The sequence below is a fragment of the Salmo trutta genome, chromosome 26 (genome assembly GCF_901001165.1).
Source record: "Salmo trutta chromosome 26, fSalTru1.1, whole genome shotgun sequence".
NCBI lineage: Eukaryota > Metazoa > Chordata > Actinopteri > Salmoniformes > Salmonidae > Salmo > Salmo trutta.
In genome coordinates, this window is record NC_042982.1 from 9,960,296 (window position 1) to 9,988,214 (window position 27,919).

The following is a 27,919-nucleotide window of genomic DNA, read 5'->3' on the forward strand; positions in this document are numbered from 1 at the left end:
TAACGCCCCCAATATTAGCGCTGTCACTCGGCTTTCTTGTCGATATAATGGATCATCCCTGATGAAACTCACAATTGTGCAAACTATTGTTCAACTTCTATCCACTTTTTGAGGTAGAAGGCTCTGACCCGGTACAGAACTTGGAGGGGCAAATAAAGCTTTCTGATATCAGATTTTCTGTTAACTCCGTAGGCGATCATTGTCCTCGACTCTACTGAAGATGGATGTACTTCATATTTTGCAGACGAACTTTGTGTCTATTGCAATCGGCTTTGTCGTTATTATTTTACTGTGGATGAATCGAGGCAAACAAAGCAACTCACGTTTGCCTCCTGGTCCTGCACCGATTCCTCTGCTCGGTAACTTGTTAGGAATGGATGTGAAAGCGCCATACAAGCTCTACATGGAGGTCAGTCAAATACTTCAGCTAGATCAGTGTGCAAGGTTATGTCAAAGACATAGAATAAGGGTGTAGAATGGGATATACATTTAATTACTTTTCCACAGAACAAAAATTCATTATTTCCATTAATACAAGCTAAATGTAGGCTAGATTATTCTTGTTTTACATTATTTTCTGTGTTGGTTATTGTACCAACAAAGCAGTTAACTATTTTCATGTGACTGCTTAGTTCCCAGCCTACTGTACGTTTTTATTGACTTGCCCCTCTCACAATATTCATCCAAAGTATACTACATGCATGTATTTGAGAACTGAAAAAGTGTGTGTGTATATAAAAATATATATATATATATATATATATATCGATTCCATAAATTAATTTGTAGAATTTCTTTCCTTCTTATTGCTTTTGAGCCAATCAGTTGTGTTGTGACAAGGACATTTTCCGTATTGACTGACATTCGTGTCTGAAAGGATTGATGGACTGTCGCTTCTCTTTGCTTAGTTGAGCTGATCTTGCCATAATATGGACTAGGTCTTTTACCAAATAGGGCTATCTTCTGTATACCACCAATACCTTGTCACAATACAACTGATTAGCTCAAATAAATTAAGAAGGAAAGAAATTCTAAAAATTCAGTTTCAAGAAGGCACACCTGTTAATTGAAATGCATTCCAGGTGACTATCTCATGAAGCTGGTCTAGAGAATGCCAAGAGTGTGCACAGCTGTCATCAAGGCAAATGGTGGCTACTTTGAAAAATCCCAAATATATTTGGATTTAACACTTTTTTGGTTACTACATGATTCTATATGTGTTATTGCATAGTTTTGATGTCTTCACTATTATTCTACAATGTAGAAAATAATATAAATAAAGAAAAACCCTTGAATGAGTAGGTGTCAACTTTTGACTGGTACTGTATTTGCTTGTTTGTGCATGTGTTGGTTTGCATGCTCAAAAACCCATAGCCTTTGTGCATTTACTACTACTACTGTAAAATGCAGTGATGAAAATGAAGTACATAGTAACAATTAACGTCACATCTTGCCAAATTTGGACTTTTTATATAATGTGAGGTCATTATACTGTCGGTTAACTTTTGGTTGAACAGATTTGTGGTTGCCATAAACTTGTTAATTATTTACTAGTTAACCAACAGGTACAGACTGTGCCTTCTAAGCAAGTTATTTCTATCTCTGAGGCCTCCAATGCCCAGATGTCAAACAGAGTAGACACAGACACGTCCAGTGGCGTGTATTCATGGATGCCAAGGGATGCCAGGCTTCCCAAAAATGTTGACACATTTATTTTGTTTTAAATCTTTCGTCTCTGTGTTTCATAATTTCCCTTCAATTCGCAAGAGGCTGAAAGCATCTCACAGGAGAAAGCATCTGAGCGAGCGAAACAGCGCCCCTCTGTCTCTCTAGTTGTAGGCCATCTGTCTGATGCTCTCTGGTCCAAACGAGTATAACATTGTTCCAAACTCACTTTACGCAATTCAAAATGACCGTGCTTGTCTTTCATAATTCAGATATACAGTACCAGTTAAAAGTTTGGACACAGCTACTCATTCCAGGGGTTTTCATTTTTTTTACTATTTTCTACATTGATGAATAATAGAAGACATCAAAACTATGAAATAACACATATGGGATCATGTAGTAAACAAAAAATGTGTAAAACAAATCAAAATATGTTTTATATGAGATTCTTCGAAGAAGCTACACTTTGCCTTGATGACAGCTTTGCACAATATTGGCAGTCTCTCAACCAGCTTCATGAGGTTGTCACTTGGAATGCATTTCAATTAACAGGTGTGCCTTGTTTAAAGTTAATTTTTGGAATTTCTTTCCTTCTTAATTAATGTGTTTGAGCCAATCAGTTGTGTTGTTGTCACGACTTCTGCCTGAAGTCGGTCCCTCTCCTTGTTCGGGCAGCGTTCGGCGTTCGACGTCACCGGTCTTCCAGCCATCGCCGCTCCACCTTTCATTTTCCATTTGTTTTGTCTTGTTTTTCTGCACACCTGGTTTTCATTTCATCATCATTACTATGTGTATTTAGCCCTCTGTTCCCTCCATGTCTGTGTGGGGTATTGTTTGTTGTCAGGTTGATACGTTTCCGTCTGGTTTGCGCCGGGTGTTGTTTTTCACCCGTGCTTTGTGGCAGCCGGTACTTTGTACTTTGTTATTGTACTTTGTGCTGCTGCCCTTGTTTGTTGGGCATTTATTAGCGTTCTGTATATATATATATATATATACATATTTAAATGCCTCAGTAAGGTGCTTTGTCCACTCATCTCTGCTCTCCTGCGCCTGACTTCCATGCACCAGCTACACTCACCATTGACAGTTGTGACAAGGTAGGGGTGGTATACAGAATATAGCCCTATTTGTTAAAAATCCATATTGTGGCAAGAGTAGCTGAAATAAGCATTACTGTAAGATATAAAGGTCAGTCAATCCGAAAAACGTTGAAAGTTTCTTGTACAGTGGCAAAAACCATCAAGCGCTATGATGAAACTGTCTCTCATGAGGACCGCCACTGGAAAGGAAGACCCAGAGTTACCTATGCTGCAGAGGATAAGTTAATTAGAGTTGATGAGTCCAAATTTAAGATCTTTTGTCAAGTGCAGCGTCTGTTTGCTCCTCATTACACACCACGGACCAACAAATATTCTTTACATCAACATAGGAATCACTACAACTTTTTCTGTGACCTCGTATACACTATATTAGGCCCAGCCTTTGGAACTTTCATTTTCCTAGATATGGCTACGATATTGTTTTCACTACATCCGATGGATCGACATACTGCTTTCAAGCCTATTTCTGCAGCATTAGTAATGATTTGATCAATACATGTTGATGATTTCATTTCTGTGCTGTTTGTAACTACCTTGGTAGGTTGACTGATAATCTGAACTAGTGCGCAGCTTGATGAAAGCCAGTCAATATTTAAATCACCCAGAAAATATACTGTTTCAGTATGATATATTGGATAAAGTAATAAAGACAGACACCAATGTCTAGTTCAATAGCCTTGTTCATGCATTGTACAAATCCCTACACGCGGAGTCCGGGGAACAGTCCGGCTAGTCGATTACCTATCAACTAGACTCCGTAACATCATCCTTTTCAATAGAAAGTGCAAACATAACAGCATAACATTAAATTCTTAACAATCAAGTCATAACAATTAAAAACGCATGACATTTTCTTTTTACTTCAGTTGTCATCTTCCTTTCTTTTTAAATGTATTTTTTTTTTTTTTTTTTTTAAATAAACAGGAGGACAAGTTAACACAGTCTCTTGCTTACAGAGTAAGCCTGTCCGGTGGCTTGCACAGCCGACCCACCCGTGAGTAAGTATGGGCTCTGACAGGGGTAGGATTAGGGCCACGAGCTGGAGAGCTTGGTGGGGTAGAAGCCTCACCTTCAGTTGGCTCATGTCTCAATTCTGCACCTCTTACCCTTAGGCCTGGACTGTGATCCAGCTCATCTAGGTGAGTGTATGGCGTGTTCTGGTTTGTCTGCTCTGCTACGCGCAGATCCACCCGATTGCGACGATAGAGGGAGCCACCAACATCCACCAGGTAAGAGCGTGGTGCAACTCTCTGTAGGAACGTGCCCAGCCTCCAAAGTCCTGTGTGGTCTCCCGGCAGCGGTTTCATCCTTATCGTTTCACCCACCTCCAGCTCTGGTAGGTCTCGAGCAGTCCGGTCGTAGAAGCACTTAGCGAGCTGCTTTCTGTGACGCAGTTTGTCCGTGACGCCAACCATGACGCAGGGCTCAAGTAGCTTGTTAGCTACGGGGATGGCAGTCTTCAGACGTCTGGACAGAAGGCGTTGTGCTGGGCTGCTGTCCATGTTTTCGGTGGGTGTGTTCCTCCACTGTAAGATCGCTTTCCATGGGTCGTTGCTGTCGCGCGCGGCCCTGCTTAACAGGTTTTTTGCAATCTTGACAGCTGACTCTGCCTTGCCATTTGCTTTTGGGTGTCTTGGAGAGGAGGTCACGTGGTCAAACTCCCATTCTGAGGCGAAACGCTTGAACTGTGCAGTGAATTGTGGGCCATTGTCCGTGATTACCTTGTCAGGCTGACCTTGCCTGGCAAACTGCGCCTTGCAGCGCTTTATGACCGTTTCTGCAGACAAGTCAGGGAGCAGTTCAATTTCCCAAAAGTCAGAGTAGTGACCAACAATGAGAAGATAGTCCTTTTGTCTATGGCTGAATAAGTCCATGCTGACGATTTGCCAGGCCCTTGTGGGTAGTTCGTGTGACATCATGGTTTCCTTTTGCTGTTCATGAGCGTACTCGTTGCACGTGGTACAGTTGCTGACAGAGTCTTTAATTTCTGCTTGCATGTTTGGCCAGTATAATGTTTCACGAGCCTGGCGGTAGCATGCGTCACCTCCAACGTGACTGGAGTGTATGCGGGTAAGCATCTCTGGACGTAGTGATTTGGGAATAATGACCTTCTGGCCTCTGAACAAGACGCCATTTTGCACGCTGATCTCATCTCGAAAGGTCCAGTATTCTCTCACTGTGAAAGGTGTCTCCTCTTTCAGGTATGGCCAACCTGCGAGAGCCATGGACTTCAGTGATTGTAGGTGTTCGTCCTTGTCAGTGTGTTGCCTGATCTGGGCTAGGCGGTGATCTGTGACGTTTAAGTAGTCTGCCTGATTGATCTGTTGAACATCTTGTTGTTCCTGCTGTAGCGAACGGATGGCCTGCCGCTGATAGGCAATGCCTCTGCCTGTACATTGTGCCGTTGCCCTGCTCAGTGTGTCGCTGATGTACATCTCTGGTCCTGACTTGTAAATGACCTTCAGGCTGTAGTTTTGCAGAGTCAGGAGCATGCTTTGAAGCCTCTTGGGCGCGTTGAGGAGAGGTTTACTGAATATGGCAATGAGTGGTTTGTGGTCAGTTTCAGCGGTGACCAGCTCTCGACCATATAAGTAGTGATGGAATCGCTGGCAGGAGAAGACGATGCTGAGGCACTCTTTCTCAATTTGTGCATAGTTCTGTTCGGTGGGGGTGAGCGCTCTCGAGGCAAACGCAACGGGTTGGCCTTCCTGCATAAGGTAGCATCCAAGTCCCCTTTGGCTGGAGTCACTCTGGATTGTGACAGGCTTCGTGACGTCGTAGTAGCGCAACACTGGCATGGATGAAGCCAGAGATTTCATCTCCTGCACCGCGGCCTCGTGCTTGGGTAGCCAGTGCCATGGTGTGTCTTTGTCCAGCAACCGGCGCAGAGGCTCACAGACTGCTGATAGGTGTGGCATGAACTTTGCAAGATAGTTTGCAAAACCGATGAGACGCTGTACGCCTTTTGCATCAGATGGGTTTGGCATGTCGAGGATCGCTCGGACCTTGTCTGGGTCCGGCTTCAGGCCTTTTGCTGAAAGAATGTGGCCATGGAAGTGAACGTCTTTCACCTTGAACTGTAGCTTCTTCAGGCCAAGACGAAGCTTAACTGATCGACAGCGCTCCATCAGTGCCAGGAGCTTCACATCGTGGTCGCGTTCTGCTTCATCGTCTGTGTCACCACAGCCTACGATCAGGACATCATCGGCGATGGGTTCAATGCCCTTGAGCCCAGTCAGTAACTCGTGCTGCTTGCGTTGGTATATCTCAGGTGCCACTGAGACACCAAACGGGAGCTTGAGCCAGCGTTTCCGACCCCAGGGGGTCCAGAAGGTAGTCATGAAGCTGCTTTCTTCGTCCAGCTTGCATTGAAGGAATGCATCTCGGGCATCCACCAAGGTGAAAATCCTGGCCTTGGGAAGCTTGTAGAGGACATCCTCTAGTGTCGGCATGATGTAGTGGGATCGTTTCAGTGCTTGGTTCAGATGCTTTGGGTCGATGCAGACCCTCAGCTTCTCTGGTTTTTTCACTATGACCATATTGCTGATCCAGTCAGTTGGTTCGGTCACAGATGTCATGTGGCCATCGGCCTCATACTTGTCCAGCTGGGCCTTCACAGCCACTTTCATTGCAATGGGCACATTGCGAGGAGCACACTGGACTGGAGTGATGCTCTCATCCACTTCAAAGTGTACCTCCCCAGGCACTGATTCAACGGGCATGTTGAATACATCGTCATATCTGCTGAGTAGTTGTTCTTTGGACAGGGGTCCATGCTGGACATGATCCACAACGTGCAGGTCATTTGGTACAGTGAACTGCATCAGTCCCAGGCATTCGCATGTAGAGCCTGAGAGGAGAGGATGTTGACTGGTTTTCACAATCTCAAACTCCAGCTTGTGTTTGCGTCCCCGAATAAGACATTCGGTCTCAAAGGTGCCCATAGAGCTCATTAGCTCTCCTGAGTACAGCTTTAGTCTAGTGTCGCTGGGCAATAGATGTGTGTCAGGTGCCAGATTGATTTTGTCTTTGTAGCTCATTACATTGCATGTAGCACCGGAATCCAGTTGACATTGTTGTTGCTTGTTGTGTAATCGTAGTGTCACAAACCATTTCTTCCCTCTTGAGTGTACAGCCCCAATGGATTCATGCATGTAAATGTCACTTTCACTGTTCAGCTCTGAACATGGAGTGATGTCATCAACACAGTGAATCTTGCCCTCACTCACCCTTCTTTTGCTTTTGAGACACACTTTTGCAAAGTGATTATTAGTTCCACAAGCTCTGCATGGTTTTCCATAGGCAGGGCAGTGCTCTTTGCCACGTGTGTGCGTATTCCCACAGTATTTACATGCTACTGGGCTCTCTGTGTTCACCGTTCGTGGTGAATTACTCTGCCTCGATTGGTTTTGCCTGAATGTCTGCCTAGCAACAGCGTGAATAGTATCAACGTTGGAGCGTGGAGTTTCGATTTCCATTGCTCTCATTCTCATGTCAGTGACTTCGGCAGTGCGGCACATTTCGATGGCAATTACTAATGTTAAGTCCCTCTTCTCTCAGTAGACGCCGGCGTGTATCCTCATTTGCAATTCCCAGTACTATTTTGTCACGAATCAATTCATCTTTCAATCCCCCGTATTCACAAGTGGCGGATTTTTCTCTCAAACGGGTTACAAAGTTGTGTACTGACTCACCCTCTTCCTGTTTGCAGCTTCCGAAAACGAACCGCTCGTAAATTACGTTTCTGGCGGGTTTGAAGTAATTCTCCAATGCATCCAGTATAGCCTTTGCATCACACTGTTGTCGCGCTGTGAGGGTGAGATTGTGCCGGTAGATATGCCTGCATTCGCTGCCCATTAAACTCCTCAGAGTTGCCGCTTGTACCTCGTTGGGTTTCTCATGTAGACCGGTCGCCAGCGCATAGTCCTCGAATTCATCCCTAAAATTGTCCCAATTAGTATTCCAGTCCCCTGTGAGAACCATGGGATTTGGTGGCGGAATGTTCGCTGCCATAGCGATGGAATAGGAGATTTCTTTGCCTTCAGTCATCGAGGTAGGTAGTGATGCTAGCTAACCAGCTAACAACTAGTTGATCAGTGTTGTGAGTAGGAATCGGCGTGTGTTCGCATTTGGAACGTAACCGCGCCTATACTGTACTTAGCTACAAAAATAACAAACGTGTGGTTTTCGAGCCACTTCTGATACCATGTTTCAGTATGATATATTGGATAAAGTAATAAAGACAGACACCAATGTCTAGTTCAATAGCCTTGTTCATGCATTGTACAAATCCCTACACGCGGAGTCCGGGGAACAGTCCGGCTAGTCGATTACCTATCAACTAGACTCCGTAACATGTACCTCTTTTCATTTCACATACATTATCAAGCATTTCACAAATGTTATCCAGATACTGACTGTTAGCGCTTGGTGGTCTAAAGCAGCTTCCCACAAGAATGGGCTTTAGGTGAGGCAGATGAACCTGTAGCCATATTACTTCAACAGTATTTAACAGGAGATCCTCTCTAATCTTTACAGGAATGTGGTTCTGAATATAATCAGCAACACCTCCACCATTCACATTTCTGTTTTTTCTGTAAATGTTAAAACCTTGTATTGCTACCACTGTATCATCAAAGATATTATCCAAGTGAGTTTCAGAGATAGTCAAAATATGAATGTCATCTGTTACTAGCAAGTTATTCATTTTATTATTATTAACTTTGTTTCTTAAGCTACATATGTTAACGTGGGCTATTCTGAGCTCTTTTCTGGATGCTTGCTTGTTTTCATTGCTTTACTGGGAAGTTTAGCAGAAGTAGATATTCTCATGTTATTTATATTAGTACAGGGTGAGCTGCACACAGTGGACTTCTTAGTAGGGCACACCGCCTCATTGCCAACAGCATACATCTGGTCAATAGGCACATGATTGCTGTATACAATACCTGTAGGATCACCAGAGGCATTCATGGCAATTAGAGGGTCATAAATTAGGTTACTTACATTGTGTCTACCAACGTCCCTGGTATAATGTACATTTGCTAAAGCATTATGACGACTCAACGACACAATGGTAGGGATTAACTGAGCTGGGCTTGGGTAAGTCATTGTCTCAACACAACCTTATAATGCTGTGAACGGATCCATGAACACAAATGCTTTGGGTGGATCCCATCCTCTTTATAAAACGGTTTTTGTTTCCAAAAGGTATCGAGATTGTCAACAGAAGTTACACCCATTGAGCTGCAATAATCACGTAGCCAGTTGTGAAGAGTGAGAAGAGTGCGATGCTGAAGAGTGCGATGCTGGATGTGAGACTCACTTGAGCGGTGGAAGATTCTGAAGGATTGATTCCCTGGATACGGGTAGGACAAATTATTGACTGTGAGGGGAGAAAGAATCGGAAAAGATGGCTTTGGCAAAAATAGGCTCGCTACCACCATTTGATCCTAAAAATCAGGAATGGGAGGAGTGCTGTGAAATAATGGAACATTTCTTTGCTGCTAATGAAATAACTGATGCCGCTATACAGAAATCAATACTCATAAAGGTTGTCGGTGCACAGACGTACAGCTTAATGAGAAACCTGTTGAGCCCAGATAAACCAGGAGAAAAGTCATTCATAGATGTAGTCGAGCTATTCAAAAAATCACTTCAAACCCAGTGAGAGAGTACAAAGATTCAAGTTTGATTCGCTCATGAGAAAACCTACCGAATCAGTGGTGGAATATGTGGCTGAGTTGAGAGAACTAGCACTGGACTGTAACTATGGGAATACATTATCGCAAATGCTACGCGATCGGCTGGGATTAATGATGACAGGATACAAATACGATTGTTATCAGAGCCTAATCTCACATTTGAGAATGCATTTAAACTGGCCCAGGCCATGGAATCCGCAAATAGAAATGCACTGGAATTGCAGACAAGGGGCGCAACTGCGTGCTATACAGTAAAAGAGAGCAGCTCTGAGTGCGTTGAATTTCAAAGAACGGAAAGCAGCAGCCTATAGAGACTGTTATCGTTGCAAAGGCAAACACACAGCGTTTGACTGTAAATTCAAACATGAAATGTGTTATGCATGTGGGATAATAGGCCACATGCGAGGGCGTGCCGCAATAAAAAAAAAAGCCACGGGCTGCAGAAAAGAGAACGGACTGAAACCGAATACCTCCAGAAGCTCTAGCTACCGCAGACGCAGAGCAAGCATTCTCAATGTACAGTGGGCGAATATGAAGAAGGTGACGCCTTTCATTGTGTAAATGGGAATAAATGGATTTAAGGTACCGTTTGAACTAGACACAGGATGTAGTGTCACACTGATGAAAAGGTCCCAATTCTATATGAAGTGGAAAAACGTTGAAGTGCCTAAACTGAGAGACACCCCCATTAAACTCAAAACGTACACAGGGGAGAAGATCACTGTGATTTGAGTTGCTGATGTTCAAGTGGAATATCAAGGACAAAAGAGAAGTCTGCCTCTCTTAGTAGTGGAAGGTACTGGCCCCAGCTTACTAGGAAGAGGGTGGTTGAAGGAAATAAAATTGAACTGGGATGAAATCAAACATGTCACCACAGAGACATTGACACTACAGCAGGTGCTTTCAAAGCATGAGTGTGTTTTCAAAGAAGAGCTAGGGACATTAAAAGGGGTCCAAGCTACCATTCATGATGCTGCTGATGCTACTCCCAGATTCTATAGGCCAAGATCAGTTCCATATGCCATGAAGCCTAAAGTGGATGTGGAAATTGAGACTCTTAGCAGAGGATATAATCATACCTGTCAAGTTTTCTGAGTGGGCAGCACCAGTTGTTCCTATACTAAAACCAGATGGTATAATCAGACTATGCGGTGACTATAAGCTGACTGTAAATAGAGTTTCCTTTCTGGAGCAGTACCCCATACCCAAAGTGGAGGATTTGCTTTCAACGTTAACCGGAGGGCAACAGTTCACAACTGGACATGAGTCACGCATATCAGCAAGTGCTAATGGGCTTCACAGAAGTACCTGACCATAAACACCCACAGAGGAATGTTTACCTATAAACGCTTACTTTTCGGGGTGTCTTCTGCACCAACTATCTTCTAAAGCACAACGGAGGGATTTCTGCAGGGCATACCCAAGGTAGCAGTTTACCTCGACGACATTCTTGTCACGGGAGTCACGAAGGAGGAGCATCTCAGAAACTTAGGTGACGTTTTGAGGAGGATGGAGGACGCCAGTCTCCGGCTGAAGAGGAGCAAGTGTACACTGTTAGCTGATGAAGTGCAGTACCTGGGTCACAAGGTGGATACCAAGGGGTTACACACTGTCAAAGCTAAAGTGAGGGCTGTTGTGTAAGCTCCAGCTCCGACAAACGTTAGAGAGCTGAAAGCCTATCTAGGCTTACTGAATTATTATAATCGCTTCCTCCCGAACCTCTCTACCCTCTTAGCTCCTCTGCATCAACTGTTAAGGACATGGCCTGGAAATGGTCAGAAAGACAGGAAGAAGCTTTTGCAAAGTCAAAGGTGTTACTGAAATCAGCTGAAGTACTAGTGCACTACTCAGCAGACAGAGATCTCATCTTATCGTGTGATACCTCATCGTATGGTGTGGGGGCGGTGCTATCACACCGGATGGAGAATGGTGCAGAGAAACCTATTGGGTTCATGTCAAGAACGTTGTCGCCAGCGGAGAAAAAGTACTCCCAGCTGGACAAGGAAGGACTGGCTGTCATATTCGGAATACAGAGATTCCACAAGTACTTATACGGGAGAACATTCACTATTGTGACCGACCATAAGCCTCTGATCTCTATGTTCCATGAACAAAAGCCAGTACCACAAATGGTCTCTCCAAGAGTTCAACATTGGGCTGTGTGGGTCAGGGCTTGAGTGTACAGAATAATTTATAAACCAGGTAGATACCATGGGAATGCTGATGCTCTGAGTAGGCTGCCCCTTCCAGAAATCATCATTCAGGAAGAAGAAAATGACCAGGTTTTGATGATCGATGTGTTGGATGATGCACCGGTGAACACAGCACAAATCAGGCAATGGACTTCAAAGGATGTGACGCTATCACAAGTGCATGAATTTTTCCTGAAAGGATTGCCTACACTGACAGAGCCTCAGATCATGCCTTACTACACTCGCTGCTTGGCATTGAGTGTTGGAGATGGATGTGTTCTGTGGGGTTCCAGAGTAGTTATCCCACCACAAGGGCGGGTTCTGCTACTGAAGTTGTTGCATCAGTCACATCCAGGTATGTCGAGAATTAAAGGCCTAGCGAGGTCATACGTCTGGTGGCCAAAAATTGACCATGATGTGGAAAATGAGGTCAGCCGGTGTGCAGGATGTCAGAGTAACAGGAAGTCACCCCCCACCGTGCCATTACATCCATGGGAATGCCCAAAAGCCATGGACACGACTACATGTGGACTACGCTGGACCTTTCCTAGGAAAAATGTTTCTTGTGCTGATTGATTCTCATTCAAAGTGGATGGATGTTTACCCCATGAACACGTCAACATGGTACGCTACGATTGAGAAGTTGAGACAAAGCTTCAGTGTTATGGGATTGCCTCACATGTTGGTTAGAGACAATGCTACTTGTTTTACAAGCACTGAATTCACAAGTTTCATGAAACAAAATGGAATTCAGCATGTAATGTCGGCCCCTTTTCACCCATCTTCAAACGGATTAGCAGAGCGTGCGGTTCAGACCTTGAAGGAGGGGATGAGGAAGATGTAAGGGCCCAGCATTGAAACAAAGGTGTCAAGATTCTTGTTTAGCTACAGGATTACTCCCCAAGCTACAACTGGGTTGTCACCTGCAGAAATGTTGATGTCAAGGAGGTTAAGGTCAACCTTGGATCTCATCAGACCAGACCTGAAAATACAACAAAAGCAAAGGAATCAAAAATGTAATCATGACAACTGAGCCAAACTCAGAAGTCTCTCACCTGGAGATGATGTCTATACAAGAAACTATGGGTTTGGTCCTAAATGGATTCCAGCTACCATTGAGGATGGCTCAAGTCCAGTATCTTATACTGTGATCATCGGAAGTGGACAAAGACTAAGGAGACACATGGATCAGATCCGAGCTCGAATTCCAGTTCCATCCGGAGATCTGGATCAATTCTTCAACGAACAGGACAGGACATTGGAACGTTCCCCAGAGTTGCAGTTGGACAAACCACCTGAGATCAACAATGTTCAACTTCCTGAGACCACCGGTCCGGGATGACCTCCTCCTGTGAAGTCTCCACAAAAGGACTTTGTTTCACCATTAAGGGGTGAAGATCTGGTGGCACCAGCTACACCACCTCTGAGACGCTCTATTAGAGAGAGACGTCCACCAGACTTTTTCAGATCAGATGTTTGAAAAAATGTTAATTAGAAAATAGCATAGCTCAGAAAGGAATTAAGTTGGGTTATTAGCTTTAAAGGGGGAATGTAGTAACCTGGTATATTTATGTTTACCCATAGATGGCAGTATTGACTCAAGATGGGGGTTTGTTTCCCGCTATCCGTAGCTATTTCCTATGTCTGCCTATATAACTGTGATTAAGAAAGCTTCAGGTAGTTTAAGCCAGGTGCATTAGAGCATGTAATTCTAAGTTACACTTAAATACTAAACCATACTTACGTCTCATGAGTCATCAATCTTAGAAGTCTAAGGATACTACACAATTCGTCAGAGCTGCCCTTCATAATTTAATTTAAAACGCACATGGACTACGATAGAATCAATTTCCATCTCCGGAAGTAGTACATTCGGGAGCAGCTTAGTAATGTCATTTACTTGAGCTCCTTGATAGGACATTGTTTTTGCACCAGGAACATTTGTTACCAAAATCACAGCTGGCGAGAAGGAAACATTCCACTGTGCGTTTTCCCCAGTTTCTTACGTATGCTGGTGTGGGAGTATGCATGTCACGCCACCAATAGAATATATGTACCCAATGTCTGAGCCAATAAGAGAATGGAAATTAAGTAAGACAACAAGATTCGTTAAGTGGGGAGATGACGTTATGTAAGACTGTATAAAAACCAAGTACTAAGAATGAAGATTCAGTTGTTTCATGGAACTGCTCGGCTTCTGTTACTTTTGTAATAAAGTCTAATTGAATTTACAAGCTCCGGTATCTGAGAAGTATTTGATTGAACATTTTCCACAACACTGGCGACATGTGTGATAAAGGAAGCTACCTCAAATCAAATGACATTTTATTTGTCACGCAACGGTGTTGAGGTAATATGTACATGTAGGTAGAGTTATTAAAGTGACTATGCATAGATAATAACAGAGTAGCAGCAGCGTAGAAGAGAGGGGGGGCAATACAATTAGTCTGGGTAGCCATTTGATTAGCTGTTCAAGAGTCTTATGACTTGGGGGTAGAAGCTGTTTAGAAGCCTCTTGGATCTAGCCTTGGTGCTCCGGTACCGCTTGCCGTGCGTTAGCTGAGAGAACAGTCAATGACTAGGGTGGCTGGAGTCTTTGACCATTTTTAGGACCTTCCTCTGACACCACCTGGTATAGAGGTCCTGGATGGCAGGAAGCTTGGCCCCGGTGATGTACTGGGCCGTACGCACTACCCTCTAGTGAGTCACTGGTGCTTCCTGCTTTAATTTTAGCTTGTAAGCAGGAATTAGGAGGATAGAATTATGGTCAGATTTGCCAAATGGAGGGCGAGGGAGAGCTTTGTACACATCTGTGTGGAGTGAAGGTGGTCTAGAACTTTTTCCCCTCTGGTTGCACATTTAGCATGCTGATAGAATCGAGGTAAAACTGATTTAAGTTTCCCTGCATTAAAGTCCCCGGTCACTAGGAGTGCCGCCTCCCGGATGAGCATTTTCCTGTTGTCTTATGGCGGTTTAAAGCTCATTGAGTTCGGTTTTAGTGCCAGCATCGGTCTGTGGTGGAATGTAGACAGCTACGAAAAATACAGATGAAAACTCTCTAGGTAGATAGTGTAGTCAACAGATTTTCATGAGATACTCTACCTCAGGCGAGCAAAACCTCGAGACTTCCTTAGATATCGTGCACCAGCTGTTGTTTATATATATGCATAGGCCCCCGCTCTATCTTGCCAATAGAGTGTATAACCTGCCAGCTGTATGTTCTTAATGTCGTTGTTCAGCCACGACTCAGTGAAACATATTACAGTTTTTAATGTCCCGTCGGTATGATATACGTGCTTTCAGTTCGTCCCATTTATTTTCCAGCGATTGAACGTTAGCTACCAGGACGGAAGGCAAAGACAGATTAGCCACTCGTGGTCTGATCTTCACAAGGCACCCTGATTTTTTTCTGCAAAGTCACCGTTTCCTTCTCCAGCGAATGACGGGGATCTGGTCCTGGTCGGGTGTCTGTAGTATATCCCTCCCGCCCGACTCATTGAAGAAAAACTCTTTGTCTAATCTGAGGTGAGTAATCACAGTTCTGATGTCCAGAGGCTCTTTTCGGTCATGAGAGACGATAGCAGCAACATTGTGTACAAAACAAGTTACGAACAACGCGAAAAAACAAACAACATAGCATGGTTGGTTAAAAGCCGATAAGACTGCAGCCATCCCCTCTGGCGCCATCATAAAATGCTCAAGCCTATAATCCTCATCAAACAAAAAATTGCCATATTGTAACTCGGGAGTGATCCAGTTTGTTTCTAAACAAAGCGTAGTAGTTTCAGCTCCTACAGCGCTGGAACCGTTCATTTACTTCTCCAGACAAAGAGGGCTCCATTGTAAAACTTGTCTTGGACTAACTTCGTTAGCTTGATGGCTAGCAGCTTAGCTAGGTTAGTGGCTCTGTCAAGCAGACTTCAACCTGTCGGTTCAGACGGATTCCGGGACAAGAAATAGCGGTCCTAACTGTTAAAAGCTAACCACATCGATGGCATTGGCGTTTCTCTATAAGTAGGGTGAGTCAACATATTTTTCTACTTGCACAAAGGCCAGAAATCAGAACCATGGACAGCCACGTCATATTTAGCTTATGTTGATTGGACTAAATTGTTTTTGGTATCTTTTAGTTGTTACTGTATTAGACTAAGCAGAGGTGATTTGATGATGCTGAAATGTTGAAGTTGAAATGGTGCTGGAATAGCTACTGTTTTCTTTGCGATTTGTGGTAATTGTGTCGTTCTAAATCAGTTGTTGTTTAGTGGTCCGAAAATGTTGGGAACATGAACTTGCTTGACCATGCTGTAGGTCATGTATTTGTCTGTTACTGTACATGCAATATGCTTTGTGGACTTCACTGGAGAGAGGTTGCTCTCCGGTTTTGTGATAAAACAAAGGTGTTTTACAAAAGGCAGTGAAGTATTTGTAGTTAATCATATCAGTAATGTTAGTTCATCATATCAGAGCTGAAGTGGTGCAGAGCATGCTGGGCGATCTCCAGCTCAGAGAAGATCACCTTGAGAGAAGTCAAGTGAGAGAAAGTTCCAGCCATCCTTATTTTCCTACCAGTTAGCTTTCATTGTGTTAGCCAAGTCCTTGTTGATATGTAAGTACATATTTCATATCTTTCAGGTGTTTATGTCTGAAGATGCACTCTGCGACGATAATGTTGTATTTATGGTTATGCTAATTAGTAGTTTCTATTACTAGCTACTATAGCTATTGTGCGCTGGCTAGCTCTGTTTTGGTTATCATCATTTCGGACATTTAACCCTGTATTTGTTTAGGGTAATGCCCCCAGTGTGTTGTTTATATGCCCTGTAATTGTATACGTGTATAGTACATCATTATATGGGTATTAGCTCCTATTTCACTGTTTAGAGATATTCAAGTTAATTGCGCAATTGTAGCTTTGTACTGAAGATGATGGTGGTATGCTTTGTAGTACAGGTGCGTAGGCTCCCCTATGATCTCAAATGAGTACAGTCAGATTCAAGTTTCCTTTGCGCTGTATGGTCCTGTATAGCATTAAGTCATCATAGTCATGTTAAACCATGCATATTGTTTATAAGAGATGTGATTTGGAGATTGTATTCTGTCATTTACTATTGTATCTGTATTTATCTCTTTACTTGCAGACCACACACACACACACTTTGGTTGAAGCAAGTTGCCAGACCACTAAGTGCCTTATCCCATCCATACTACATACACTGTGCAGTGCTGTTCTGTGCCTGTGCATCTTAACCGTTATTAAACCACCTCAACTGGAATCCTACCTGTCTGTCATCTGTGCCTTTACCAGTGTAATGTAGTGAACATTAAACCATAATTCAGTCCGTGTATTGGTACTGTGGGATTCCAGTTCCATGTTTTACTGTAGCTAGACAGCGGGAGTGATATGCCATGTGTAATACCAGCATACTTCTGAGTAAAGTTAAACTAAAGTATACAAATGCCCCTGTAGCTCCCTCCAGTGACCATGAGCACAACCGTTCCATTATTTTAACTGGCGGCTTTATTTTGTAGTTTTAGTCAGAATTATCACCTTCTGTGAGAACTATAAAGTAAATGCAAATACAGTTAAGCACACTCTTACAACCTTCTTGTCTTACGAGTGACTTATTAGCTTGGTATAACTCTGAAGTGCTTACATACATAAACAGTTTAGCCGGAGCTATAACAGTATCAGATTAAACACATGAATAGAGGAAAAATACCTCATTGGCTGCTTATTACAGAAGGGAGGAAATCAAAAACTTCACACTTATTATTCCTGGCATGAATTCAGGCTTCATCCTTAATTATTAGAATGTTACCATCCTAACATACACACTTCAACCTTTACGAACTACACCCGAAGACATGAAAATTTAGCGAACCCAGCGCGGGATTGCCTTCACTCCAAAGGTGTGTTGCTACGATAATGATCCTCGTTACAACAGTTATTAGCCACGTAGTTCCGCTTGTCTTATCATTTCCCCAAAATAGCAAACACATAAACAAAAAAACAACCACATAGACTTACAGGTTAATTGTCAGTTACAGCCCAGACCTCAGTGCTTATGTTTATAAGAAATCTAAATAACTGGATGTTACAACCAGCACACGGGAGCGAACACATAAAGTAAACCTAACCTAAAGAATATACAGTCCACCAAGTCCTCATTTACAAGTGTGGTTGAATGGTCTTCTTATTGGCTCGGCCTTTAGGCCTGTATATCACAAGGCATATGAATTGAAAGGTTATGGAGCAAATAATTCAATTATCACAACACATAGGTTGTAATATGGCTTGTGGGGGGCTCGACTTCCTCAGTGATTTTACCCACACACTGCTACTGTTGGGAACATAAAATGACATGCTATAAATACACTTATTTTGACACATTTTCGATATCTAAGTGAGTATAATGTACTCTATCAATTTGCCACTGCATTTCTTGCTCTCTTGGGTCTCTCCACCACTTATCCAAATAAATAGTAAGGCCACAATCATTTCACTTCCATGTCATACATCCCAGGACTGTCAGCAGTGCTCCATATAAACCTGGGATCTGAGACATCACTGTACTGGTTCCCTAACTATAATCCTGTGGTTCTTCTCTCCTCAGCTCAGTAAGAAGTATGGCTCAGTGTTTACTGTATGGCTGGGCTCCAAACCTGTAGTGGTGATCTCTGGCTATCAGGCTATCAAGGACGCTTTTGTCACACAAGGAGAAGAGTTCAGCGGCAGAGCCAACTACCCTGTGATCATGACAGTCTCTAAAGGATATGGTGGGTGATTTTTAAAAAAAGAAATGGGAGTGGGTGGGTGGGTGGGTGTCATTGACCTTGCCACAGTCAGTCTGTGTGGAAATTACATTACATTAGGTTTATGTTATGCTATTCTAATTCTTCCTCTTTGTGCTTCTGTCATACTGTTTACTGTAGGGGTGTTGGTGAGCAGTGGGAAGAGATCAAAAGATCTTCGCAGGTTCTCGCTGATGACCCTGAAAACCTTAGGGATGGGGCGCAGGAGCATCGAAGAACGTGTCCAAGAAGAGGCTAAGATGCTGGTGAAAGCCTTCAGTGAATATGGAGGTAGGTTATTTTTCTTAGTATTTTTCTTGCCTTTGAAATATATTTTATAATGACTTTATGGGCAATATTACTCAGGTTGTTGGAATGTGAGAAACTGAAGATACATGATTTATTGCAGAATATAGTAACAGTAAAACCCATGGGGTGTACAGGGTTTTTATAGTATAGACATGTCATTTACCTGTAAACATGTACCTTTTTAGTGCTGAGGGATTACTGATGTTTGAGATCGTTTCAATTAGATAACTGCGGTTTTCGGTTTCACATATTTGTTTAAAAAATGAAGTGCAGTATGCATTATGTGGTTTGAATGTTGTTATAACACAGAATGAAACAATTAATACAAGTGACTGGCCATTACTCATTTATTAACCATAATATCTTCACTTTACTTTACTTTCCTTAGTTTCAACCTCTTGCGAATTTATCTCATCGGAGAAAGCATTCGAGCGAAACAGAGGCCCTCTGTCTCGCGGAAACTATTCAGACCTCTAGACTTTTTCCACATTGTGTTACGTTACAGCCCTATTCTACAATTTATTAAATAGTATTTTTTCCCTCATCAGTCTACAGGCAATACCCCGTAATGACAAAGCGAAAACAGTTTTTTGGAAAATGTTGCAAATGTATAACAAAAAAACAAAAAAAAATACTTATAAGTATTCAGACCCTTTGCTATGAAACCCAAAATTGACCACTGGTGCATCCTGTTTCCATTGATCATCCTTGATGTTTCTACAACTTGATTGGAGTCCACCTGTGGTAAATTCAATTGATTGGACATGATTTGGAAAGGCACACACCTATCTAAATAAGGTTCCACAGTTGACAGTGCATGTCAGAGTAAAAACCAAGCCACGAGGTCGAAGGAATTGTCCGTAGAGCTCCGAGACAGGATTGTGTCGAGGCACAGATCTGGGGAAGGATACCAAATAATTTCTGCAGCATTGAAGTTTACCAAGAACACAGTGGCCTCCATAATTTTTTTAATTCTAGAAGTTTATAACAACCAAGATTCTTCCAAGAAGGCCAGCATCCCGAGTCGCCTCTTCACTGTTGACGTTGAGACTAGTGTTTTGCGGGTACTATTTAATGAAGCTGCCCGTTTTGGACTTGTGAGGCATGCGTTTTTCATACTAGACACTATAATGTACTTGTCCTTTTGCTCAGTTGTACACCGGGGCCTCCCACTCTTCTTTCTATTCTGGTTAGAGCCAGTTAGCGCTGTTCTGTGAAGGGAGTAGTACACAGCGTTGTACGAGATCTTCAGTTTTTTGGCAATTCCTCGCATGGAATAGCCTTCATTTATCAGAACAAGACTGATGAGTTTCAGAAGAAAGTTCTTTGTTTCTGGCCATTTTGAGCCTGTAATCGATCCCACAAATGCTGATACTCAACTAGTCTAAAGAAGGCCAGTTTTATTGCTTCTTTCTGATTAAACTCGTCAGTCTATTCTTGTTCTGAGAAATTTAGGCTATTCCATGCGAGAAATTGCCAAGAAACTGAAGAAGGCCAGTTATATTGCTTCTTTAATCAGAACAACAGTTTTCAGCTGTGCTAACATAATTGCAAAAGGGTTTTCTAATGATCAATTAGCCTTTTAAAATGATATGTTGTGTTAGCTAATCCAAGTTTGTCATTGGAACACAGGAGTGATGGTTGCTGATAATGGGCCTCTGTACGCCTACTTTGATATTCCTTAAAAAATCTGCCGTTTCCAGCTACAACATTTACAACATTAACAATGTCTCTACTGTATTTCTGAACAATTTTACGTTATTTTAATAGACAAAAAATTTACTTTTCTTTCAAAAACAAGGACATTTCTAAGTGACCTCCAACTTTTGAACGGTGGTGTATGTAAGTTATATATTTTTGTTTTTTATTTTTTATAAATTTGCTAACATTTCTAAACCTGTTTTTGCTTTGTCATTATGGGGTATTGTGTGTCGATGGATGAGGTGAAAAAAACAATTGAATCAATTTTAGAACAAGGCTGTAACATAATGTGGAAAAAGTCAAGGGGTCTGAAAGGTTTCCAAAGGCCCGATATCCCATGTAGAGAGTATGACATGCCATACTATTTTTGTCCAGACAGCATCAGATACATGGGCTACACATACATGTCCTCTGCCTCCACCACGATGGCATTATCAGCAGCACCTGTCCTTTTTACAAAATAAATATAAGATTTAATTTGAACAAGAAATGACATTTCTTTTCTCTGCCCTGCTCGGAAAGTGCCTCATTGCTGCAGCTTAATTTCAACAACTTACTTTTGCAATAATATTGCGGGAACTCTGTAAGGGTGGAACCTGTACGTGGGTGATTAATAACACTTGTTTCTACTATTATGAGAAACTTGGATTATATTGATATGAAATATATGTATGGAAATAAGTTATTGGTGTACTATGAATTATTATTCAGCTGTATGGATTGATTTACTTTTTTCAAAGCCTTTTTTTCCCCCCAACAATGTGGCCTCATTAACCTGCGCACAGAGGCCAGGCAAAACCCCTCTCCCTCCCAATTTCCCTTGCAACTTTGAAGCTTCCTGCAGATTTTGCTGCTTCTGAACCAACCTGATGATGCAAGACAGAATGAGAGCGATGAGCTGATCAGTCCCCAACAGCGGCGCATGGGGGGGGCCTCGAGCGGCGCATGGGGGGGGGGGGGGGGGGGGGCTTGAGCCACGCATGGGGGGGCCTCAAGTGTTCAATTGAATTAATTACAACAACAAAAAATATTATGCCCAGCTCACGAGCGAGGCCCCTTGATGTGAGCCTAATGGTAAGTCCACCATTGGTTAAACCTCGGCACTTCAAAACCAGACAGAGCACTTTGCCAGGACCTGCATCTCCCTCCAGGACCCTAGGGGTAACGTTTGTTTTGTAATCAGTGTAACTGAGATACATTATTCTGTAATCAGTGTAACTGTATACATTATTCTCAGTATATTATCTTCAGCAAGGTTTTCACGCTAAACGTCATTGGAAAGGTACCATTTTACGTTAAAGTACATGGAAAATCTAGTGTTTAATTCAAACGTAGTTGTTGCTTCTCACAGCTATTTCTAAAAGTTTCACCATCACAATATTATATATGGATAACCAATCAGGTATTTTAAAAGTATCTGTGTGTTCTTGCCTTCCTTCTCTAATCTAGATTCAGTTGTCAATCCCAAAGAATTGCTTTGCAATTGTGTTGGCAATGTGATCTGCTCCATAGTCTTTGGGCACAGGTTTGAAAATGACGACCCAATGTTTCAGCTCATCCAAAAGGCTGTTGATGCCTACTTCAATGTCCTCAGCAGCCCTATTGGAGCGGTACAGTAACTTTTCAGCTCATCTCTTTTCATAGAATCTTCCATTGCTCTCAACGCCCTGCTAAATTGAAGCTCTATCACAGTAATTGCACAAAATGGCCTTGGGCTGACCAAGCCATTGTTTTCAATAACAAAACCCCTCCCCTTCCTTCCTTCCTTCCTTCCTTCCTTCCTTCCTTCCTTCCTTCCTTCCTTCCTCTTCCTTCCTTTTCTTTCAGATGTACAACATGTTCCCTAGAATTGTTTGGTGCTTTCCAGGCAATCACCATGAGATGTTTGCTATCGTAAACAAGGCCAAAGATTACATACAAGGGCAAGCAGAAATCCGTCTTAAAACCCTTGACACCTCTGAACCTCAGGACTTCATCGAGGCCTTCCTGGTTAAAATGCTGGAGGTAGAAAACACGGCATGATCCTCACATTGGAGGTTGAACCTCTTACACATTATGAAAATATGGAATGTGGCTGGATTTAAGATACTATCCATGTCCACTTATGTGAGTTTGGCTATCATGAGTGAATTGACAAGTGAGAGGCCAATGTCTGGTTTTCTAACGTATTTAGTGGCAATAAGTATGTGGAGATGGCAACAACTAGCCACCAGGTGTCGCTGTTTACTTGCATCACTGATGGTGACTTATTCTCTTCTCTTAGGAGAAAGATGATCCCAACACTGAGTTCAACAATGATAATATGGTGATGACTGCATGGAGCCTGTTTGCTGCTGGAACAGAAACCACATCATCCACCCTAAGACAATCATTTCTGATGATGATAAAGTACCCTCAAATTCAAGGTACCCTGCTACCCAAGTCTTTATCGATTGTGTCCAAGTCTCCTAAACCTATTAGATAACACTGTAATCCAAAAAAAGAATATTTCTAGACTATGAATTGTTTGAAATGTGTTATTACGATGTCGTGACATGTAATAACTCCAACAACAATCCGTACATAGTATCAGTGCAACGTAATGTAAAGTGTGACTTAAATCTTCCTAAGCGAGTGTTCAGAAGGAGATAGACGAGGTGATTGGCTCAAGAGTGCCCACGGTTGACGACAGAGTTAAAATGCCCTACACGGATGCTGTCATTCACGAAGTCCAGAGATACATGGACCTCAGTCCTACCTCTGTACCCCACAAAGTGATGAGAGATACAGAGTTCTACAACTACCACATTCCAGAGGTGACCACAATTATGTAACTGTACCAATACTGAATGTTACATTTCACTGTATCTTGTTTGACGTGGTGGAACTGTTGTTTAAACAAGATGATTTACATTTTACTGCATTTTTCATAGCAAGTGAAGGGTGTTATTTTGTCATTCTTTCAGGGTACCATGGTCCTGCCTCTGCTGTCCTCTGTGCTTGCTGATCCCAAATTGTTTAAAAACCCAGATGAGTTTGACCCAGAGAACTTCCTGGATGAAAATGGAGTCTTTAAAAAAAATGATGGATTCTTTGCTTTTGGAGTGGGTAAGATCATGCTCCAAGTAGTTTGTGGATTATGTGAGTTAAAAACAAGAAACCTAGAGGCCTGGGGTGGTCTTGCGGTCTAAGCCGCTGCCTCTCTGGAGCTCATGTACTTTGTTCTGCTGCCAGCATGGGTTTGAATCTGCTTTTCAGCATGCTCTCCTAATAACTTGTATCTGTATCCTGTATCTCTCTATCCTATTCACAAAAAAACATTCAAAGATATGATAGGATTGGGCCTTTCCTAGCCTGGTAGAGCTAGCCTGATCCACCATCCTAGGATTTCCCCACTCATTAAAAAAACTTAACAAGAAACCTGAGAACCTCTGGTCAACTTCAATTCAGTTATAGTCTCAGCTGACTGACAATGACCTCTCTCCTTTCTCTTTTCCCTCAGGGAAGCGGGCGTGTCCTGGAGAGGCTCTGGCCAGAGTGGAGCTCTTTCTCTTCTTTACCTCCCTCCTGCAGCACTTCACTTTCACCGGCACCAAACCTCCAGAAGAGATCAACATCGAGCCAGCGTGCTCCAGCTTTGGCCGCATGCCGCGTTCCTATGATTGCTACATCAAACTCAGGACTGAGGAGTGACCACTTTACTGTGGAGAGGTCACAGGCTCAGCTTCACAGGCAGCTGCTTGTCATTATACAGTAGCCATAGCCTTACATTTACCACTTTCTTCTTGTAGACAACTATATAAGCGTTAGTGAGTTGTATGTATCTTGCTATTATCCTCAGGTAGGATCTCTAAGGTATGGGTTGATATTTCAAGACTAATTTCTGTCCACATTCATGTATGTAAGCAATTGAAATTGGTCTTGTTATGTAGGTTGCTGTGTTGTTAGGACTGTACATCTATACTGGCAAAGCACTTAGGGGTACTGTACACTATGTATACTGTGGGGGTCACTATGTTATTCTGCCTTTGTATTCAACATTTGGTTGTAACTTTTGCTTCAACTAATAAATAGTACTGCACACTTCAGCCAGATTCAAACAATATCTTGTGTGTCCAGACCTGTCATTAAGAAGCGAGCTTTGTGTTCGGATTACCTGCTCACATATAACTGTCGTTTTGGCCTTAAGTGTAGACACAAGATTTGCCATATTCATGTACACATATAATATCTGTTTCACAGAAGCAGAACGCTGAACGCAAGTCTGACCACTATGATGACACACCAAATGCGTTTGATGGATCATTTTTGCATTGCCTCTTAACCCTCCCGTTGTCTCGGCCGGGTCAGAGCGACCCCCTGGCTCGGCCATGTGTTAGGAGCTGTTCCCCCGCGTCTAGGCCGGGTCAGAGAGACCCAGGCCCGGCCATGTGTTAGCCCTCCCGTTGTCTCGGCCGGGTCAGAGCGACCCCCTGGCTCGGCCATGTGTTAGGAGCTGTTCCCCCGCATCTAGGCCGGGTCAGAGCGACCCGGGGGAAGCGTTAACAATGTGTATGTTATAACCCCCTCTGCAGATGTCTAGGCCGGGTCAGAGCGACCCCCTGGCTCGGCCATGTGTTAGGAGCAATGTGTCGGCCATGTGTTAGGAGCTGTTCCCCCCCACGTCCAGGCCGGGTCAGAGAGACCCCCTGGCTCGGCCATGTGTTAGCAATGTGTATGTTATAACCCCCTCTGCAGTTGTCCAGGCCTGGTCAGAGAGACCCCCTGGCTCGGCCATGTGTTAGCAATGTGTATGTTATAATCCCCTCTGCAGTTGTCCAGGCCAGGTCAGAGCGACCCCCTGGCTCGGCCATGTGTTAGCAATGTGTCGGCCATGTGTTAGGAACTGTTCCCCCCCGCCTCCAGGCCGGGTCAGAGAGACCCCGGGAGAAGCGTTAGCAATGCGTATGTTATAACCCCCCCCTGCCGTTGGCCGGGTCAGAGCGACCCCCCGGGCCGGGCGCGGTGCGTCAGTGTGCAGTCGGCCGGCCGTAGAGAGGCTACTAATATTGTCAGGAAGAAGAAGAAGAAGACGAGGACAACGATGAGGACGACGGCGAGGAATACGACCCCGCCGAGCGTGAGGCCGCCACCGACGCCTCGCAGTCCCGGTTTCAGCGCGGCTCAGGTCCTGGAACAGATAGCCTCCAGTGTCGACCGAGAAGACGAAGAAGACTTTTGCGATTCCGAAGAGGAGGACGTTTCGGAAGACGAAGACGGCAAGGAATACGACCCCGAACGTGACGCGGACGACTCGGCCTTGCGGTCGTGCTCCTCTTCGGAGGAGGAGGAGGAAGAGCGAGAGGGAGAGCGAGAGGGAGACACGGCCGCTGCCCGAGAGCGAGACAGAGAGCCAGAGCGAGAGGACACGGCGGCGGCGGCGGCTGGCCAAGCCCGAAGGGAGACGTTGCTGTCAAAAAATGGCAAAATCAAATGGTCCTCCACGGCCTATCGCGGCCCGGACCTGCCCCGCGCCGTCCGCCACCCCGGCCCCGCGGTGACACCTGGCCCTATGGCCTACGCCACGTCGCGCGCGCTCGACATCGAGTCCACCTTCCGGCTGTTTGTCACGCCGGCGATAGAAAGGATCATTTTGGACATGACGAATCTGCAGGGGGTGAGAAAATACGGCGACGGCTGGCGACCCATGGACTCCACAGACCTGCGCGCCTACCTAGGGCTCCTAATCCTAGCGGGCGTCTACAGGTCCCGGGGCGAGGCCGTGGCCAGCCTGTGGGACGCGGAGAGCGGCAGGACCGTGTTCCGAGCCACCATGCCGCTCAAGGTCTTTCACAAGTACTCAAGGCTACTGCCATTCGACGACGACAGACTGGCGGCCATAAGAGAGGTCTGGGACCTGTGGGAGGAGCGGCTGCCGGCCCTGCCTACCGTCTGCGTGTATCTGTGCGTATCTGTGCGTATCTGTACGTACGTACGTGTACTATAGAGAGGTAGCGTCGGCGTGTAACATAAACGCCGTGCGCCCCCAATGATGAGCCAGCGGTAGTATAGAGAGGTAGCGTCAGCGGCATCATCATCAGCAACAGCAGTATCATCAGCAGCAGCAGTAGCAGCAGCAGTAGCATCAGCAGCATGACGCTGCTTGATGAGCCAGCGGTAGTATAGAGAGGTAGCGTCAGCAGCAGCAGCATCAGTAGTAGCATCGTCGACACCACCGCCGCCGCTAATCTCCTTCCTCTCCCTCTCCCAAAAGGGCGCTGTCCTTTCCGACAGTACATCCCCAGCAAGCCGGCCAAATACGGCATCAAGTCGTGGGTGGCCTGCGACGCCAAGTCCAGCTACGCTTGGAAGATGCAAGTCTACACCGGTAAGGCGGCCGGCGGAGCCCCCGAGAAGAACCAGGGCGCGCGCGTCATCCTCGATCTCACGCAGGGGCTGCCCGGTGGTCACAACGTCACCTGCGACAATTTCTTCACCTCCTACGAACTCGGCCAGCGGCGAACCTGACCATGGTCGGCACAGGGCGAAAGAACAAGCCAGAGCTCCCTCCCGCGCTGCTCCAGTCAAAGGGCAGACAGGTCTCGTCCTCCAGGTTCGCGTTCACGCCCACCGCCACTCTGGTGTCCTACCTGGCAAAGAGAAATAAGAACGTGCTACTCCTGAGCACGCTGCACACGGAGGCCGACGTTAGCGATCGCCGCGACCGGAAGCCGGCCCTCATCCTAGACTACAACTGCAACAAGGGCGGCGTGGACAACCTAGACAAGGTGGTCAGCACCTACAGCTGCAGACGGATGACTTCCCGCTGGCCCCTGGTCATCTTCCACAACATCCTCGACGTGTCCTCCTACAACGCCTTTGTCATATGGCGAGAGATCAAGCCCGACTGGATGCCTCGGAAGCGGAACAAGAGGAGGGTGTTCCTGGAGCAGCTGGGAAAGGCACTTGTCAAGCCCTTGATACAAAGAAGGCAGCGTCTCCCCCGCACCGAAGCTGCGTCCGCGCTTGTCAAAGTCCTACAGAGTGCGGACCGCGACGCGGCTCCTCCACGAGCCCGGGAGCACGCCGCTGGCCCGGCCGCCACCCCACTAGTGGCGAGTAAGAGGTGTCAGCTCTGCCCACCCAAGAAGGACGCCAAGATACACACGGCGTGCTGCAGGTGTAAGAAATACATCTGCAAACGCTGTTTGGCACGCCTACTGTCACACTTGTGCCCTCTGGGCCTTTAGCCGAGACGGAACAGGGTGACCCGCCGGGGACACGGGGAGTAGGCAGAATGGGAGGACAACGGGAGGGTTAACTGAAAGTAATCAGATTATGTTACTGAGTTTGGGTATTCTAATTTTGGACAGGTAACTAACTAGTAACTAACAGATTATATTTAGAAAGTAAGCTACCCAACCCTGATCGTTGATCGTGTAGAGACAATGGAATAAAACAGCCTTATTTGGGGTTATGAGGGGATTTGAAAGTT

At 44.6% G+C, this 27,919-nt stretch overlaps 2 protein-coding genes and 1 pseudogene across 2 annotated transcripts; all 3 read left to right on the top strand.

Moving 5' to 3' along the window:
* Positions 1–220: 220 nt before the first annotated feature.
* On the top strand, positions 221–24,550 carry LOC115163056 (cytochrome P450 2M1). Its single transcript, XM_029714650.1, has 9 exons — positions 221–409; positions 18,279–18,441; positions 18,598–18,747; positions 21,916–22,076; positions 22,294–22,470; positions 22,730–22,871; positions 23,077–23,261; positions 23,412–23,553; positions 23,948–24,550. Exons 1-9 carry the CDS (start codon positions 221–223, stop codon positions 24,136–24,138), a joined length of 1,500 nt encoding a protein of 499 aa, XP_029570510.1. The 3' UTR covers positions 24,139–24,550.
* Positions 24,551–25,528: 978 nt separating this feature from the next.
* Positions 25,529–26,688, top strand: LOC115162793 (uncharacterized). Its single transcript, XM_029714218.1, has one exon. It carries the CDS (start codon positions 25,529–25,531, stop codon positions 26,429–26,431), a length of 903 nt encoding a protein of 300 aa, XP_029570078.1. The 3' UTR covers positions 26,432–26,688.
* On the top strand, positions 26,617–27,674 carry LOC115162794 (piggyBac transposable element-derived protein 4-like; annotated as a pseudogene).
* Positions 27,675–27,919: the final 245 nt, after the last annotated feature.